Here is a 15915-nt window from a genome sequence, read left to right as displayed (position 1 = left end):
ATTTGAAGGTTTGATGCATATGCAGACATGATAGCCTGAAAACATGATTCATGACAGTTTTTAGAATGCTTTCCTCATGCAAGTGCTTGTCCAACGCTTAGAGAGTCCGTGTACACGATGAATTTTAGGATTTGATGTTGGACTATGTGATTTATTACCATTAAAATACCGTATGCTTCAGCTGTGAATATGCTGCTACAAAGGTTCATTGTTTTACTGACGTTAAAGTTTGGCCCATGCGCAGCACAAGCTAGAGCCGTTGCAGTCTTGGACGCATCACTGTAAAACTTCACAGCGGTACCTATGCTGCACAAACAAGAAATGCTGCAGAATCGCAATCCTTGGTGACCTGTTCTTGCTAAACTGCATAAAAGACAGGTCACATGACACAGGGCGGAGATGCCATGGTGGAATTGAATCAATGATGGGCGTCTTGTGAATGCCTGAAAACACGAGACTTCTAGCTCAGAGGCTCCTTGTCGCACTCTTCGAGGAAACGGCATGGAGATTGATGGACGATTTGCTTTGAGTTGCTTTGAGGATGCATCATTAATGGTCGGAGTAAAAGGATGATTAGTCATAAACATGATTTTTGAGGCATATAAAACGTCCATGTACACCCTCTGGTGATCTAGAAACCATTTATTGCATTCTACATGGAGACTTTGGACAGGGCTAGTGCGAAAAGCACCGCATGCGAGGCGTAGCCCTAAATGCAGCACCGGGTCCAGCATTTTTAGTGCCGTTTTTGTTGCGCACCCATATACAACACTGCCGTAGTCCAAGCGGGATCCCACTAGGGCGCTATAAACCCGCAGAAGGAGTTGCCTGTCTGCACCATACGACTGGTGGGAGAAATGGGAGAGAAATTTGAGAATATTCATAGTTTTTAGGCATTTTTGTTTCAGATGTTTCAAGTGTGGAACAAATGTTAGCTTGTTATCGAATATTATGCCTAAAAACTTGTGCTCCTTTTTAAAAGGAATTGAAACGCCATTCAGAGTTATATCTGGGTCGAGATGGATCCCGCGCTTTTTGGAGAACACAACACAACAACTTTTTCCTGGATTGAGTTTAAAACCATTCTTGTCTGCTCAGCTGGCAAGTTTTTTAACACCAAGCTGGACCTGACGTTCACAGATTGACATATTACAAGATTTAAAAGATATGTGTACGTCGTCTACATACATAGCGTAAGAAATGGTAGGTGGCAATGCCTTCCCAAGAGAGTTCATTTTAATTATAAAAAGAGTACAGCTAAGAACTCCCCCTTGCGGCACGCCGTTTTCTTGCACATGAATCCTTCACAGTGCGTTACCAACTCTCACGCGAAACGTTCTTTGGGACAGATAACTAGCCAGTGTGTTGAGCATATGGCCCGACACACCGAAAGACTTCAGGTTACTGAGGATCCCGTAGCGCCAAGCGGTGTTGTAGGCCTTCTCGAGGTCCAAAAATACAGTTACGCAAAACTGTTTATGCACGAAGGCATCCTTAATATACGATTCAAGAGCTACGAGTTGATCATTCGTGGATCGCCCTGCCCTGAAGCCTGCCTGGCAGCCTCGAGAAGACCGTTGTACTCATGGAAGTACAGGAGCCTGCGATTTATCATCTTCTCGAAGAGCTTGCACAGGCAGCTCGTCAGGGCATTAGGGCGGTAACTTGAGGGGGACGACCGGTCCTTTCCCTCCTTCAGGAAAGCTACCACTATAGCCTCCTTCCAAGAGTTTGGAATGTTCCCCGAAAGCCAAATCTTGTTATATAGGTGTAAGAGTGTTAGAAGAGTGTCTGCGTGCAGGTGTTTTATCATTGTGTATGTGATGTTGTCTGGGCCTGGAGCTGAGGGTTTACACGTGCTCAAAGCAGCCCTCATCTCATACAGTGAAAACTCTGAGTTATAAGAAGATGTTGACCCATTGTTATCTACTATCGGCTTCTTTTCGGCCTTTTGTTTGTGTTTCATGAAAGTGTTTGTGTAGTGTGCTGAACTAAAAACGTGTTAAAACTGTTGTGCGAGTGTGTCAGCCTCTGGTCTTCGAATGTGTCCCCTGTAGTGCTGACCGAAGGCAGGCTGTGTGTTTGTTGTCCCTCGAGTTTGCGTATTCTCGTCCATTCTTTCCGTGTGTCTGTGTAGGAGTTTATTGATGTTATGAATGTACGCCAACTCTCTCGTTTTGCCACACGGCGCACACGTTTTCCTAACGCCTTGGCCCGTTTGAACAACAGGAGGTTTCCCGACGTGGGGTACCGACGAAGGATACCCCACGCCTTGTTCTGGGCCTCTCGCGCCCGCCTACAGTCCTCATTCTACCACGGCCTCCGCTGGTTGCGCAAGGCACCAGAGGCGTGGGGAATGGACCTTTCGGCGGCGTCGAGGATGTTCGCCATGAGCAGTTGGGTAGCTGCTTCAACCTGTAGGTGTCCTATGGATGTGTGGTGTAGTTTGGATGTCTCTGTAAATGTGTTCCAGTTAGCTCTTGCTTCATTGAAAGTGTTTTGGGAAGATGGACTGCATGGGACTTTAAGTATGTATGTGAGTGAGGTGGGGAAGTTGTCACTACCGTATGGGTCAGTGCCCACACTCCACTCGAGGAGAGGAAAGAGAAACTGCGGAGCCAATCGCCAAATCAAGACATGAGTATGTGTTGTGTCCTATGTTATGGTATGTAGGCTGTTTATTGTTGAAAAGGCATGCTCCTGAAGACGTAAGGAATTTCTCTATCAGGCGACCTCGGGAATCGTGCGAGAAGAGCCCCAAAGAGAGTTGTGAGCATTAAGGTCGCCTGTTAGAATGTATGGTTCGGGCAGCTGGTCAACCAGCGCCTCGAAGTCAGAGCTTAAAAGTGAAACATCAGGAGTAATGTATATGGAGCATACCGTTATTAACCTATAAAATATTATCGTTCAAATTGCCACAGCCTCAAGGACAGTGTTCAGAGTGACAGGGTGGCAGGCTAAATATTTCCAGGCAATTATGGCCACACCGCCAGAAGAGTGTGTGCAGCCATCCCTGTCCTTTCTGAAGACCATGTAACTATTCAAGAAATTTCTGTGCTTGGAATTCAGATGTGTTTCCTGAACACACATTACACTTGGCTGATAAGCACGCAGTATTTCGTAAACATCGTCAAGATTATTGAGAAAGCCTCTGCAGTTCCATTGTATTTTGTTTTCTCTTCCCATTATTTAGTGTGAGAGCTACTGGAGTGTGTGTGTTTATGTGTCGTCTTTCGGGGCTGTGACTCTCGCCTTTTTTGGCTTGTCGGGAGGCTTTGGCGTAGGGACACGTTCCTTCCGGTGCACCGCAGGCAAGAACGGCACGACGTCCATCTCGTCGTCCGATGTCCTGGGTGTGCCCGTCGAGCCGGGCCCACCGGACTTGGCCCCCCTTCGGGGGCCCTTTTTTGACCCGCCACCGCCGCAGGTGTCGGAGGCCCCAGAAGTGTTACGGCGATGCGGTGGCGGTGGGACCCGGTGCGGGGCCCGTGGTGTCCATGGACCCTCCAACGCACTGGAGGATGGGGAGGCAGGGACGGGAGCGGCACCGGTCCCGACGAAAGAGGTTGCCACCACAGCCGCTGCTGGCTCACCGAGCGGTGCGGAGGCGGGTTGGGCTGCCAGAGGCAACCCAGGGGGGGCGGCGGCCGGACCAAGTCTGACTCGCGGTACTGGGTCCCCGCCGAAACCAGACGCCGCTCCGCCCCCCGGCGAGCTGCGTCGGTGTACCTCCCCAGGAGGAAAGAGGGGAACCTCTTTCGCCCCTCTGGGAAGGTGATGTTTTCAGTGACTTTGATGTTGATTATTGTCTTTTCTAATTGAAACTTTTCACATTTTCTGGAGTACGCTACGTGTGGGCCCTGACAGTTTACGCAAAGAAATTGTTGAACGTTACAGTTGTCGGATGGGTGGTCGTGCTGTGGGCCCTTTTTGTGCAGGTAAGTCGGCCGCGACAGGAGTTTGTGCCGTGCCCGAACCGTTGGCACTTGAAGCAGCGCCGCGGGTTCGGAAAGTACGGCCGGACTGAACATCGGATGTAACCAGCGTTGATGAATTCTGGAAGGGTGGAGTTGTCAAAGGTTAGGATGAGGTGCTTTGTCGGTATTTGTTTATCGTCTCTGCGGATGGTTATGCGCCTGACCGCTGTTACGCCCTGACTACAAAGGCCCTCCAGCAGGTCAGCTTCAGATTCATTTAGTAGGTCATACTCGGAAATCACGCCCTGGGAGCTGTTTAGGCTGCGGTGGGGCGTGACTCGGATTGGCAGATCGGCGATGCTGGTTTGCGCAAGAAGTTTATTGGCCTGGTCCTGGCTACTGACCTCGACAAGAATTTCACCGGTTCGATGTTTTTTGGCCTTATACGACCCTCCTACAATACCGTCAAGAAACTTTGAAATCAGAAATACCGACTGTGAAGCAAGAGGTTTTGATTGATCTACAGATTCCATCACGATAAAGCGAGGATAGTTGTTGGGTTTCGGAGGCCTCAAGTCAGGAAGTGGTGGAAAAGAAACTTCGGTGCGGCCCCTTTTCGGGGGCCGATCACGTCGGGGGGGGGGGGGGATGAGGGGGGGTTTGAAAATGCCATATAGCACAGTATAACAGCAGGGAGACGGGGGTACTATCTTCTTTGACCCTACCCTGGCAGCCAAAGAGGTCCCGGAGCTCCCTGCCTGGTAGACAGGCAGGGAGCCCATCGGCCGGAGCTTGACCAAGGCTCCGACGGCCACCGTTCACGGCTTCAAACCCTTCACCTTAAAGAGAATTTATTAAACACAGGTTACAGATAGGACCCGCTGTAGTTAGCTACTACACGGGTCGACAGAGCACAGGATTTACGTAATATGCCACAGAGGACAACTTCTAGTCACGGTAGGTAACAGCTTAAGTATGGGGGGCTCGGGGTACGCAGTGTCGCCACTCACCGTCACCAAGATTACTCAAGGTGCCCCGTGCGGGGTCCTTGGAATAAGGGTTCTGCGCTGCTGGTGCGCGCCGTTTATACTCACGTGCCCTCACGTTCAGGTGTCACTCAACGCGCACTATTCTACAACTTTTACGCTTCAAAATCATACATTTGTGAATTTTGTGAAGCTAAAAACCGCCCTCAAAGTTCTCAATTTCCGGCAAAACGCCCAAGTATGTATGTCCACGAAGAAAGGCGTAACAAAGACAACAACTTTTGTTCTCACCTGGAAATCTGCGGAGACTGCGCGGACCCGGGTTCAATTTCCATCGTATCGCACATGTGGTGCTTCATTCACTTGCTATAGACCAGTATTTTCTGCGATTGGTGAGTCGCCATTTTTTCGCGATTCGTGCTCCGCCATGCCGGCTCGTCCTCGGGGACTGCGGGAAGAGCAGCCGCCGCCGCAGCCGCATGCCGCCGTTCGCGTTGAACTGCGTATCGTGCCGCATGTTCCGGTGCGTAATATGGCCCGAAAATTGATAAGTGGCTTTTTATTTGACATGGCTGCACGATGCAGCTTAACCGTTCTCCAGAGAGCGCATTGAAGGCGAGCAAGAAATAATTGTGTGCGAAGTTTGCCCATGCTGCACACGGATAACGAGTGCAGCGTTCTGCACGCATTCGCTATGTTATCATCATAATTAACGAGGTTTCAGGCTCTATTCTGCCGTGCGGTACTTTTTTCCATCCATTGCTGTACCCATGGTTTTCAAATTCATTCGCCTTTTTTTTAAACCCCGCCGGCAGGTCAGCGTGCCCTGTGTGAAATTAGCGATGTATCGAAGCTACCCATTCGAGCTACCGCCACTGCGCCATTGTTTACTGCAATAAGGTCCAACCCAAACAAAAGATCCTGATGCGAAAATATCGCGCTGAAATAGGCGTGCTGAGCAACGATTGCCGAAAAGCGAAACTCACAGTGTAAGAAAACTATTTATTGGCGATGCGGCCAGCTTTCAAATAGCTCCCTCCGAAATTCAATGAAAGAGCTCCGGTTTCTCACTACTTCCTCGCGGCCTTCGTGGTCGGAGGAGGCAGCGGGCCGAGAGAATGAACAGGCGTATGCATATGAGAATTATAATCACATAATAGACTTTCTGGAGGCCCAGACCACTACCGAAATTGGGTTATTATGCTGAACCGGAAATACTTCTAATAGGGCAGCTCTTCAAGATTAAGTTCAGTAGTACACCGCTTGCAGAAGCCCGGTTATTCCCTCCCCTGACGTTGTCCATCGCAAAGTTTGGATCTCTACAAGCCTGTCGTGCGCTGTTCTTGCAGCAGTCCCTTCCTGTGAGGCTATATTTTGCCGCGGGGTTTTCTGTGGTCTATTGCTCCAGCCGACTTTTCCGTAACATAGTAATTAGCTGTGCGCTCAGCCTTATCGCGTCACTGCCCTGCAACACAAGTAAAGGGTTGATGTTTGCTTGCCTTGCGTCTATAAAATGAATACGCCTAATTTCAGGGGGACGGAAGTTTGCTATAGACAACATCATGTGGGTCAATAACCAGGCTTCTAAACGCGGCGCACGACAGCACATGTTCTTCCAAAGGTGCTAGATTACAAGTATTTTAGGTTCAGCATGACGGCCTATTCGCGGCACAACGCAAAAACAAGGGAGGGACATAGCCCCGACCATGAGATGGCTCCTGGAGCGATAGGGTCGCCGGTGTCTCCCTGGGCCGGCACGAGATGAGCACGCTTCCCCTTTAAGGGCTCCTGGAGCGACAGTGTTGCCGGTGTCTTCCTGAGCCGGCACGAGACGAGCCGAGCGGCGACGAGGAGAGCGGCGTTATCACAGCTGGTTAGGGCTCCTGGAGCGATAGTGTTGCCGGTGTCTTCCTGAGCCGGCACGAGACGAGCCGAGCGGCGAGGAGGAGAGCGGCGTTATCACTGCTGGTTAGGGTTCCTGGAGGGACAGTGTTGCCGGTGTCTTCCTGAGCTGGCACGAGACAAGCCGAGCGGTGAGGCGGAGAGCGGCGTTCTCACAGCTGGCGTGGAGAGGAGGACAAGAAGGAGAGGTGCGGACGCCGGACGGCGACGGACGACGGAGGGTCGACTAAGAGATGCTTTGCATCTAAAAGGGACTTATCGATTTTAGAGCCATATTGGGCACCCGAACACGCGGCACCATACGCAGTTCAACGCGAACGGTGGCATGCGGCTGGGGCGGTGGCTGCTGTTCCCGCAGTCCCCAAGAAAGCGCCCGCATGGCGGCGTACCAATCGCGGAAAAATGGTGGCGCCCTCGAAGCGTCGAAAATTGCTGTGTATAGCTTGGGAGTCAGTGAGCAGGGGGTCGCCCGGCTCACCAGCACCGACTGCTCCTCCGAGCGTAGCTTGGTGGAGAGGGCCCGGGTAGCCTGCGCAGGCCCAGGTATCCTGGACTAGAGGAACTCCACCCCCATCCACCCAAAGCACACGCCAGGCGGGTGCCCAGACAACGCCTGAGGCTGGTCTTATTAAAGTTTACTGCTCCCCTTCTTCCTTTCTACACCGGTGCCATTTTATTGACCGGGCCACGACAGCGGTGCTTTTTGGCAGAATAAAGCACGTGAGGCATTCGCCTTAAAATAAGACGGGCCGAAAAAGAACGATGAAAACACCAGCAGGGAAATTGTGAAAACGGGCCATCCGTGCAGTGCGATTTGCACCTGCGGAAAAATACACTATCGACAAAGTTATGAAACTTAATCGCTATAGATAATGGTATAAATGAGCATCCGAGGCGGAAAGCAACATAAGAGAACTTTCAAGCAACAAAATAATCAAACGTATTTATAAACTTATAGCCAAATGTGTCTGTCAAGAAGTCGCAATAAACACAAGCGGCCAGTAAGAATGCTACGCGGTAGTTTACACCTTTATGAATTTCTGGAGATTTTTCGTATATATTGTACTTTTCATCATTCGTTTTGTCTTCTTTTTCTCAAAAAGCTCTAGTTGACTGGCCTTCTGCGCAGGAAGGGCAGCACGATTCTGACGCCCCCCCCCCCCCCACGGGTGTCACGGTGGTCAAGTACTCCTTTGTTTAGCTGAAGCACAGTCCTTCAATGGCTTTGTTTCAGTTGCTTGAGTGACGGTGTTTTGGAGTTCACAAGTACCGTTTCAATTACCCTTCCTGCGTACCTGGAAACGTGTAATAATTTAAAACTATGCGCGGCTGCGCCCACTTCCTGAGCACTCTTCCTGTAATGATTTACTGCGGCAGCTTTTTCTACACTGCTCCCGGTCCTTGTTGATTACCTCTTTCATTGTTACGTATTAGCATTTCTGTATTGCCTGTGGTTTTTTGCTTGTCACTCTTCCGAGAACCGACGCGTGATTGAAGGAGCTGGTGCAAGCTAATTTTGGAAACTTAAGACTCGTCTACCCCTGTCATTGTCTTTCATCTGCATTTATTCTTCCGTGTGTCTCACCCCGCCTCTTTTCATGTTAGTGATTTTATATTGAAGTGTGTAATTTTACTTTCGTTTGATGGCGATGTTATAAATCCGCCGGGGGAACTGGCTTTTTCCAAGAATGAAGGCAGTCAAACACTACTACTCGCCATGCTTATGCAGTAGAACCACTAGTGCTGAGACGTCATTCAAGGCTTCTGGTAGAATGGCTTGAGCGAATAACGTTGAGTGAAATACGTGGTTGCGCCTTTGCTCGACCCCACGCCTCTTTGAAGAAGAAATAGGGAGGACCTAGCTTATGGTTGCTTCGGCTGTTCACCCACAGCGAGAAGGAATTGCATGCGCCAAGGTAACCGGTTGATGCGTGACGGAAAGGGAAGGGCCTTTGCTGCCATTTTTGAGCTTCTATGAAGGCCGATAATAGAAGAAAAGCGGCGTTTGTGTGGCGGCGGCCCAAGCCGGGGTGTGTCAATACAGACAATCACGCATTTATCCTTTGTTGACAAGGTCAGTGGAGTGGACAGACGGAGAGGGGAAGGGGGAAGGAAGGGACGACAAATATTGAAATCTCCGCAATGTGAGCAGCAGCAGAATAACTGATTCCAGGCATGCATTTCGTTCACTCATTCATGGTGGATCTCGGTTGTTTCACGGCGAACAGCACCGCGGAGAGAGGCATTTCGTGGAGAGGGGAAAACGAAGCATCCAACGGAATGAAGTATTTTACTGTCGTGTTATCCCGTTCTTCAGGGGATTCTTTTTTTAGCCAGCTATCCCCCCTCATACGTCTCTCACTCTTCAAAGGAAAATATTCGGCGCAGGCGGAACCGGTGGCGCGCCGCAATCGTTGCGCGGCGGCGGCGGCGCACAGCTCTAGCACAGTCAGGCACGGCCGGACTGGAGGAGCGGCGAACGCGCACTTTCATATGAAAGTGCGCGCCCGCCGCTCCTCCAGCCCGGCCGTGAGTCAGGTATCAAGTGACCGGCGGTCGCCAATAGGAGGCACCGCGGGTAAAATTTGGGCAGAGTTGTTCGTCCTGCACCAGCAGAATAGACATAGCTTTGGGTGACTCTGCCGATTCACTTGTGGTGGCTTCTTGCGTGGAACATACCCTCCTTCCCCTTCTATGGCCGGATTGTCCACCTCCGGCCATATCCTGACACCGTGCGCAGTTCGCGACCCCGCAGCGACGCCAAGGTAGACATGGTGCACCTTTCGTTCGTCGAGTCGTATCAGTTGACGTGACAGTGTTTCAGTGAAACAGGCCGTAGCAAGGCGGTGCGTGCCCCTGCAGATTGCTAGAATTAGCATCGGATGTCCATTCAGTGAACTGGTCACCCAGATTGCAGTTTTAACAAGACTTTTGTCAGAATTCCTGCACCTTTTCTCGAACAAATCTGATCAGCTGTGGTTCGAAAAGGGCTTCGGTTTCTAAGCGCTGCCGAGGGAACAAGCCACTGTGCTCGTTGCGAAAGATGCTACAACGGATAGTGTCGCTACCTAGGACAGAAACGGGACAAATAAAGGAGATAACGACGCATTATCTCAGGCTACCGAGAGAAGACACCCCGAGTCCACCGGGCACAATAACCTGTCGGCCTCGGCTGCAGCCACCAGCTTTGAATTTACTTGAGGTTTTGCAAATGGCTAATGACCCGACCGGGCACAGTTCGCGAGATAACGGCGTTTTGCAACAGAGCGTAAACGATCAAGCTACCTACTAATGAATCCCGCAGTCCGCTCACGGCTGGAAAAGATGGCAGAAGGCATGGGACGGGATTTTTACGCTTCCACACCATGCCGAAATACCTCGCGAAAAGAGAACGAACCTGCCACAGTCACAGCGCGGACACAGCGACGACATATGTTGGTACGTATGGCAGTCTAAAATATGTCAGCGAATAGACGAAGAATGGCCTCAAAATTTCGCCACAAAAATCGCCTCAAAGAATCGCCTCAAAAGCACGCCCACGCATACCGAACGGACCTCAGTGTAAATATCGCTTGATTGCCGCTCGTTCGCGACAATGTCGAGCTTGGTCGTGTTGTGATAACGCCATTCACGTGTGTACACAGGCAGTAGTAGTATTCCATCCCGTTATTCTTATCTGTTCTAAACATTTATAACTGAAGTAAAAAAGCAGCCGAAGGGTTGCTCGAAAGGGCGCAGGGCCGTTTGATAGCGTGCGCTGTGCATTCGATCCCCCCTATACACACACACACGCAAACGGGCGCGCATACAGACGGACATGCACGCACGCACACACATCTTCAAGTAAACTTCTACGAGACCCTGTGTTCATCAATTCGACAACTACACTGTAACCAATATTTCTAGCAGTCTCGGAAGAGTAGTGTGAGTTTCGGGGCAGCGGCTGCCCCTTTGTTCATCTCTGCATATGATTGTAGAAAACAATTATTCCACGCTGACTGTTTCCCCTGATGCACTTGAGGTCTTTTTCTCGTTGATATGTTTGTGTGCTCAGTGCTGCACACTGCGATATGTGGTTGATTTGGTTACAACCGCGGGCCTACATTCGACCTCCCCTCCTCAAGTCTACCTTGGGTCTTTTTAAGTAGATGGGAAAAACCACTGTATGTGGTTCCTTATATCAACTTAACATACAAATTTTCCATCCCGACATGCAAATTTCGCAAAATACATACACACATTAGTATTTGTTCCTCCGAAAGTACAATTTACTTTTTGTGTATTCAGAGCACGAGTACAAAACTGAACAAATCGTGCCAACAACATTGAGGATGTTCTGACATTTGAAATTGCAGTTCCATTGTGCAATCAAAAGTTTTGTTTTTAATTTATTTATGTATTTCAGGTACCTCAATCTTGCCAGCACTGAAGAGGGTAGTGGCTTTCTGGAGGAAAACACAAGAGTAACATGTGCCAAAGCGGCAAGAAAAGTAACAGACTACATGTGCTGGCAGAACAGACACAGAATTACATAATAGATTAGTATACAGGTTGCGCTACACCGACCTGTAGAAATTTTCTCGCTGTAAACACCGACCGGTAATTATGTGCCATCTACAAAACAAACTACAAAGTTTATACAATGTAATCCAAGAAATGTGCAATACGTGGGCTCAAAAACAGTTATTCAAAAGAAATAAAAATAAACAACAAAATAACAAGGAATATCACCGGTAACCATTACAGCCAGAACACGCGAACAGCGATCGGCGAAAAAGATTTTATCGGCCATTGTAGCCGTAGTTCCCGGAAGGTGGTTGCACTAGGTCAAAGTTTGCGGGGGGAAAGAATAAAAGAAACGAGTTTGTGTGGAACGAATGTTTGCAACTTTCTATGCGGGGTTGACACGTGTAGGGCGGTACGCTGGACTTAAGATCAGTTGACTGGCTGAATACTGGTGGAGGCAAATTTTATTGAATAGCATAGACGGGAAACTTTCCTTCGCAATGATAACAGGGGAATTGGTTTGGTTGATTGATCGTAGGGTTTAACGCACCGACGCAACGCAGGCGATGAGGCGCGCCGTAGTGGAGGACTCCGGAATAATTTTGACCACCTGGGGATAACAGGGGCAGTTGCAGAGTTACCTTCATTTGCGCTGCGCGAGTAGTTCTGTTGTAGTTCGAAACTCTACAACCAGTAGCCTTATTCTGAATAAATTGAAGGGGATGTTGCAAGAAAGCTTGATTCAGAAAGCAGATTGAGGCGGCGTATTGTAATTTTGGACTGGCAAGAGTTTTGTAAAATAACAGCCTTATTATAACCGAGGCTTTGCGGTAGTTTCGCCTGAGGTATGCTCATGTGCGGTTTCCATTATTAGATACGTATTCGATGAGTGCTTTCCACGTTAGTGTTGCAGTTATATTTACGCCTAAGGATCGGAGGACTTCCAAATGGCTGTCGCAGAGGTTGTGAACTGAAGGTGCTTTGTTTTGGGGAGAAACCCGGATATTTTGTAGTTGTCGCGGTTCAACTGCATTTTACAAGTTTCGCACCAACGCGGGATGCCGTTTAGATCTGACGTCAGCAAAACCTGGTCAGTATGATTTCTTATATCCCGATAAGGGACACAGTCATTAGCGTAGAGGTACATAAATGATCATCCACACTTCAGAATGAAATAAAAATAGATTACAAACACTAGCTGACTTAAAGCTGAGCCCTTTACACACGTGATGTTAACGAAATAAAGAAATCAATTCCGGAATAGGATTCGAAAACCACGATACCTAAAAAGCGACCATAAAATAAAACAATTCGCGCGGTCTGTATTTGAACCTGCCACGTTGTTGCAGAGTAGTGCGCCAGGATAGAAGGTTTGGGAAAACAACCCATATACTAGATGAAGGCCCAGTCTTTGTGCCTTGCATGTATGTTTCCAACCTCGTTTGAAGAATTCCTGGCTGGTAAACTGAACATTGAATATAGCTTGCGCAGTAAGGTTCTCTGAAGCCCTTAACCAAACCGATGGCCGGAAACTGCGCCGCTTCTGGCAGAAAAGCGATAGCAAATCTGTGCCCGGCTTGTTGAACTGTTATTTCGCACTGCAGGAATAGTGCTAGCCGTAATTTTGTTTTACGCCTTAAGGTAAAACCTTCGGCCTATATTAGAGAGTTTTAGCAGTATGTCTGTTCCCTCCGCTCCGTCCGTATCGTGTTTACCGGGACCCACCCGGGCACTTCCACTTTCATTCCGGTAGGGTGGATTAGTTCCGTGGGCCTGCCCTCCCCATGGCCGCGCATTCATAGCTGACCGGTAAAAAGCGCAAATTCTCATGGGTACGTCGTCTATTCCCGCCAATTCCTGTTCGAGATCTCTCCTGGCCCCCCGTACCCCGGCGGCTTCCGCACGCGTGTGTGTGTGTTTGTCACAGAGTGCTTACCTTTCAGAGGAGCCCCTAGTAGGATTCATTGCTGTTATTCTTTGAACGCGCGATGCATGAGCATTTTTTTTCAGAGGAAACAGATAAACAACCAGCACACGCGCGCGTGAAAGACACTGGCCAACGGGAGGCCAGGAGAGCTGTCGAACCGGAAGTGGCGAGACTGCGCGGCAGTAGACAATGTATTCATGAGCCTTGGCGTTTTTACCGGTCACCCATTATGGGGAGGGCGGCGAGTGGTGTCCTCCTCTCCGTGCCCGCGGGCGCAGGCGCAGTCGGGCCTCGTTAAACACGGTACGAATGGAGCGGGCGGAACAGACCGACTGCTTAAGCTCTCTATTGATTCCTTATTACAGTGATTACCTTCCATAACTCTTCTTCCGCACTTTACTAAACATATTTTCTCAAGCATGCCGTTCGCACACGCGTATGCAATTTGCAGCTTCGGGTAAACGAAGTCACCGAAGCCCACGACCGAGGCCTCCTATGCCAAAAGGCGGATCGCAATAGGATTGAGGTATTTAGAGAGGTATTTTTATTTATCTATTTTGTTTTTAATACTGCAATCTCTGATAGGGATTTTAGCAGGTGGGTTACAAGGCATAAAAAGATTGACGACGACAACAATTGTACAATGAAACACAGGGGATCAGTTCCCTTTATGCTCGGGTACAGAGAGGTTATATCTAATAATATTAAACACAAACAATAAACCTCAAGAGAAGATTTGGAATACAGTGATAATTTAGGTAGGACTCGAACAAACTTACAGATGCATGGCTGTAGAACTTGTGCATTCTGACGTCTATTCCAATCGGAAATGATTCTAGGAAAGAAGGAATACTTCTAACATTCAAGTCAGTACGCGTAGACGAGATAGACGAGACAGTCGCAAGTGTAGACGAGATACCGCCTGTCTCGTCTACTCTGTTCCTTCGTCCGTGTTTTTTTTTGTTGCTCTTCAAATCATGGCAAGCTCTGGTCGACTGGACACTGGCATCAGCGCGGGCTCGCGAGCTCCTGGACCTATCAGGCTCTTACTTCTCTTACCACTCTTACTTGTCTTTAAGATCAATAAACATTTATATCCCTCTCTGATATGACTAATTTAATGTGCTTATTCAATTAGGGTTATTAGTTATCCATCAATCGAGGAACTTATATTGAATTAAGTTTGCCAGGAAGGTTGTGATCGTAGAGTAATAAAGCCAAAATGATTTTTTTCTGGTTAATTCTCATAACTACGGTTTTATTGAAGTTTATAGCCATTTGCAATTATTCCCACCATGTGTTAATATTCTGAGGATATTGTTTATAAAGAACGGCTGCCTATTCCTGAGTAAATAACAGAGTAATTCGCAATCAGTTTCATTATCACAGGAGTATTGTGAACTAGATGTTTATTATACAACAAAAAGAGGATGTGACCAACCGTCAAGCCCTCGGGAACACCAGAGTTGACCGTTAGCATATCGGAAGTGCTTTTTTGATGTTAACGAATTGTTCTTGGTCTGAGAAGTATGCCAAGCCTCATTTATGCAATTGAGGGTCCGAAAAACTTTTTTCTTTGAAAAGCATTTTTTTGTGTGTGTGAAACTGCCAAAGACGTTTGAGAAATCCATGAAAATGGCAGCGGTCCGATTGCGTTATTGATAGCTGTAGCAAAGTCATGCGCTGTCTCTACCACCTGGTTACAGGTGGTAGAGACAGCGCACTCCGAAACCGAAACCGATTTTGACAGTTCGTCAGTACACGATGTGTATCTAGACATTCATATATGTGATCGTGTTTAATTTTCTCCACTAATTTACAGCAAGTAGAGCTTAAAGAATTTGGACAGTAGTTGTAATTAAATGCTTGGGACCTGACCTCGGCTATGCACTGGCTTCACTCTGGGAGTTGTCCAGTCACTTGTAATTGCCTCTGATGTAGAAATCTCAAAACAAAAACATAAAAATATTTGGAAGTCCACTCTACATAACGATGTAAGAGCATGTTCGGGATATTGTCCTCATCCGGTGACATTTTTACATAAAGTTTGAGAGCCACATTAAGAATACCTTCTTTGCTTATCACAGCATCGAACATAGGAGGAAAATTTGCTTTAAATATCGGCAATGAACCATTATGTTGCATAAAGACAGAGTTGAAGTGTTCGTTAAATGCAATGGGAATAATGCATTTATCGCTACTCGTACACCGTTAATATCGAACACGTCACAGACTGCAGATATGGGAGTGGTTGTCTCCCAAAATCGGTCAGGGGTTGTGTTTATAAATTTTAGGAGAGGCTCATTGTAATAGCGGCTTTCTTCTTAGGTTACAAGATTTTTCAGGTTGCAGCAAACTTCACATATTTTTGGTGGTGTACAGGAAGCACGCTTACGTAATGGTTGCTTTTTAGCTGCTTTAATTGGCTTTCCAAGCGTAATGTGTCCCTAGTGATCCCGAGATTTTTCTTTGGCATTTTTTATACATGCAACAAACCGCTCTACACACTCATTAACGATGTCTATAAAGATATTCCAAAGGTTTCTAACGTCATGATCGTTGTTCGAAAAGGCATCACAGGCAAAAATACAGCATATCTGTGATTGATACCTCGTCTGCCCGAGATAAATTTTGGAAACTTGAAGTTCTCAAGTTCTTGTTTGGGAAAACATCGAAT

At 48.1% G+C, this 15915-nt stretch overlaps 1 protein-coding gene across 1 annotated transcript in view; it reads left to right on the top strand.

Moving 5' to 3' along the window:
* Window positions 1-15915, top strand: part of LOC144176020 (tachykinin-like peptides receptor 86C) — an 833985-nt gene that overhangs the window by 361166 nt on the left and 456904 nt on the right. Inside the window, exon 6 of the mRNA XM_077705128.1 lies at window positions 5724-5747. Coding sequence (XP_077561254.1) covers window positions 5724-5747 — 24 coding nt within the window. The remainder of the gene's footprint in view (window positions 1-5723; window positions 5748-15915) is intronic.

The sequence above is a fragment of the Haemaphysalis longicornis genome, unplaced genomic scaffold (assembly GCF_048455015.1).
Source record: "Haemaphysalis longicornis isolate Haplotype H1 unplaced genomic scaffold, Haemaphysalis longicornis Haplotype H1 scaffold_1, whole genome shotgun sequence".
Taxonomy (NCBI): domain Eukaryota; kingdom Metazoa; phylum Arthropoda; class Arachnida; order Ixodida; family Ixodidae; genus Haemaphysalis; species Haemaphysalis longicornis.
This window is presented reverse-complemented; position numbering and strand designations above follow the sequence as displayed.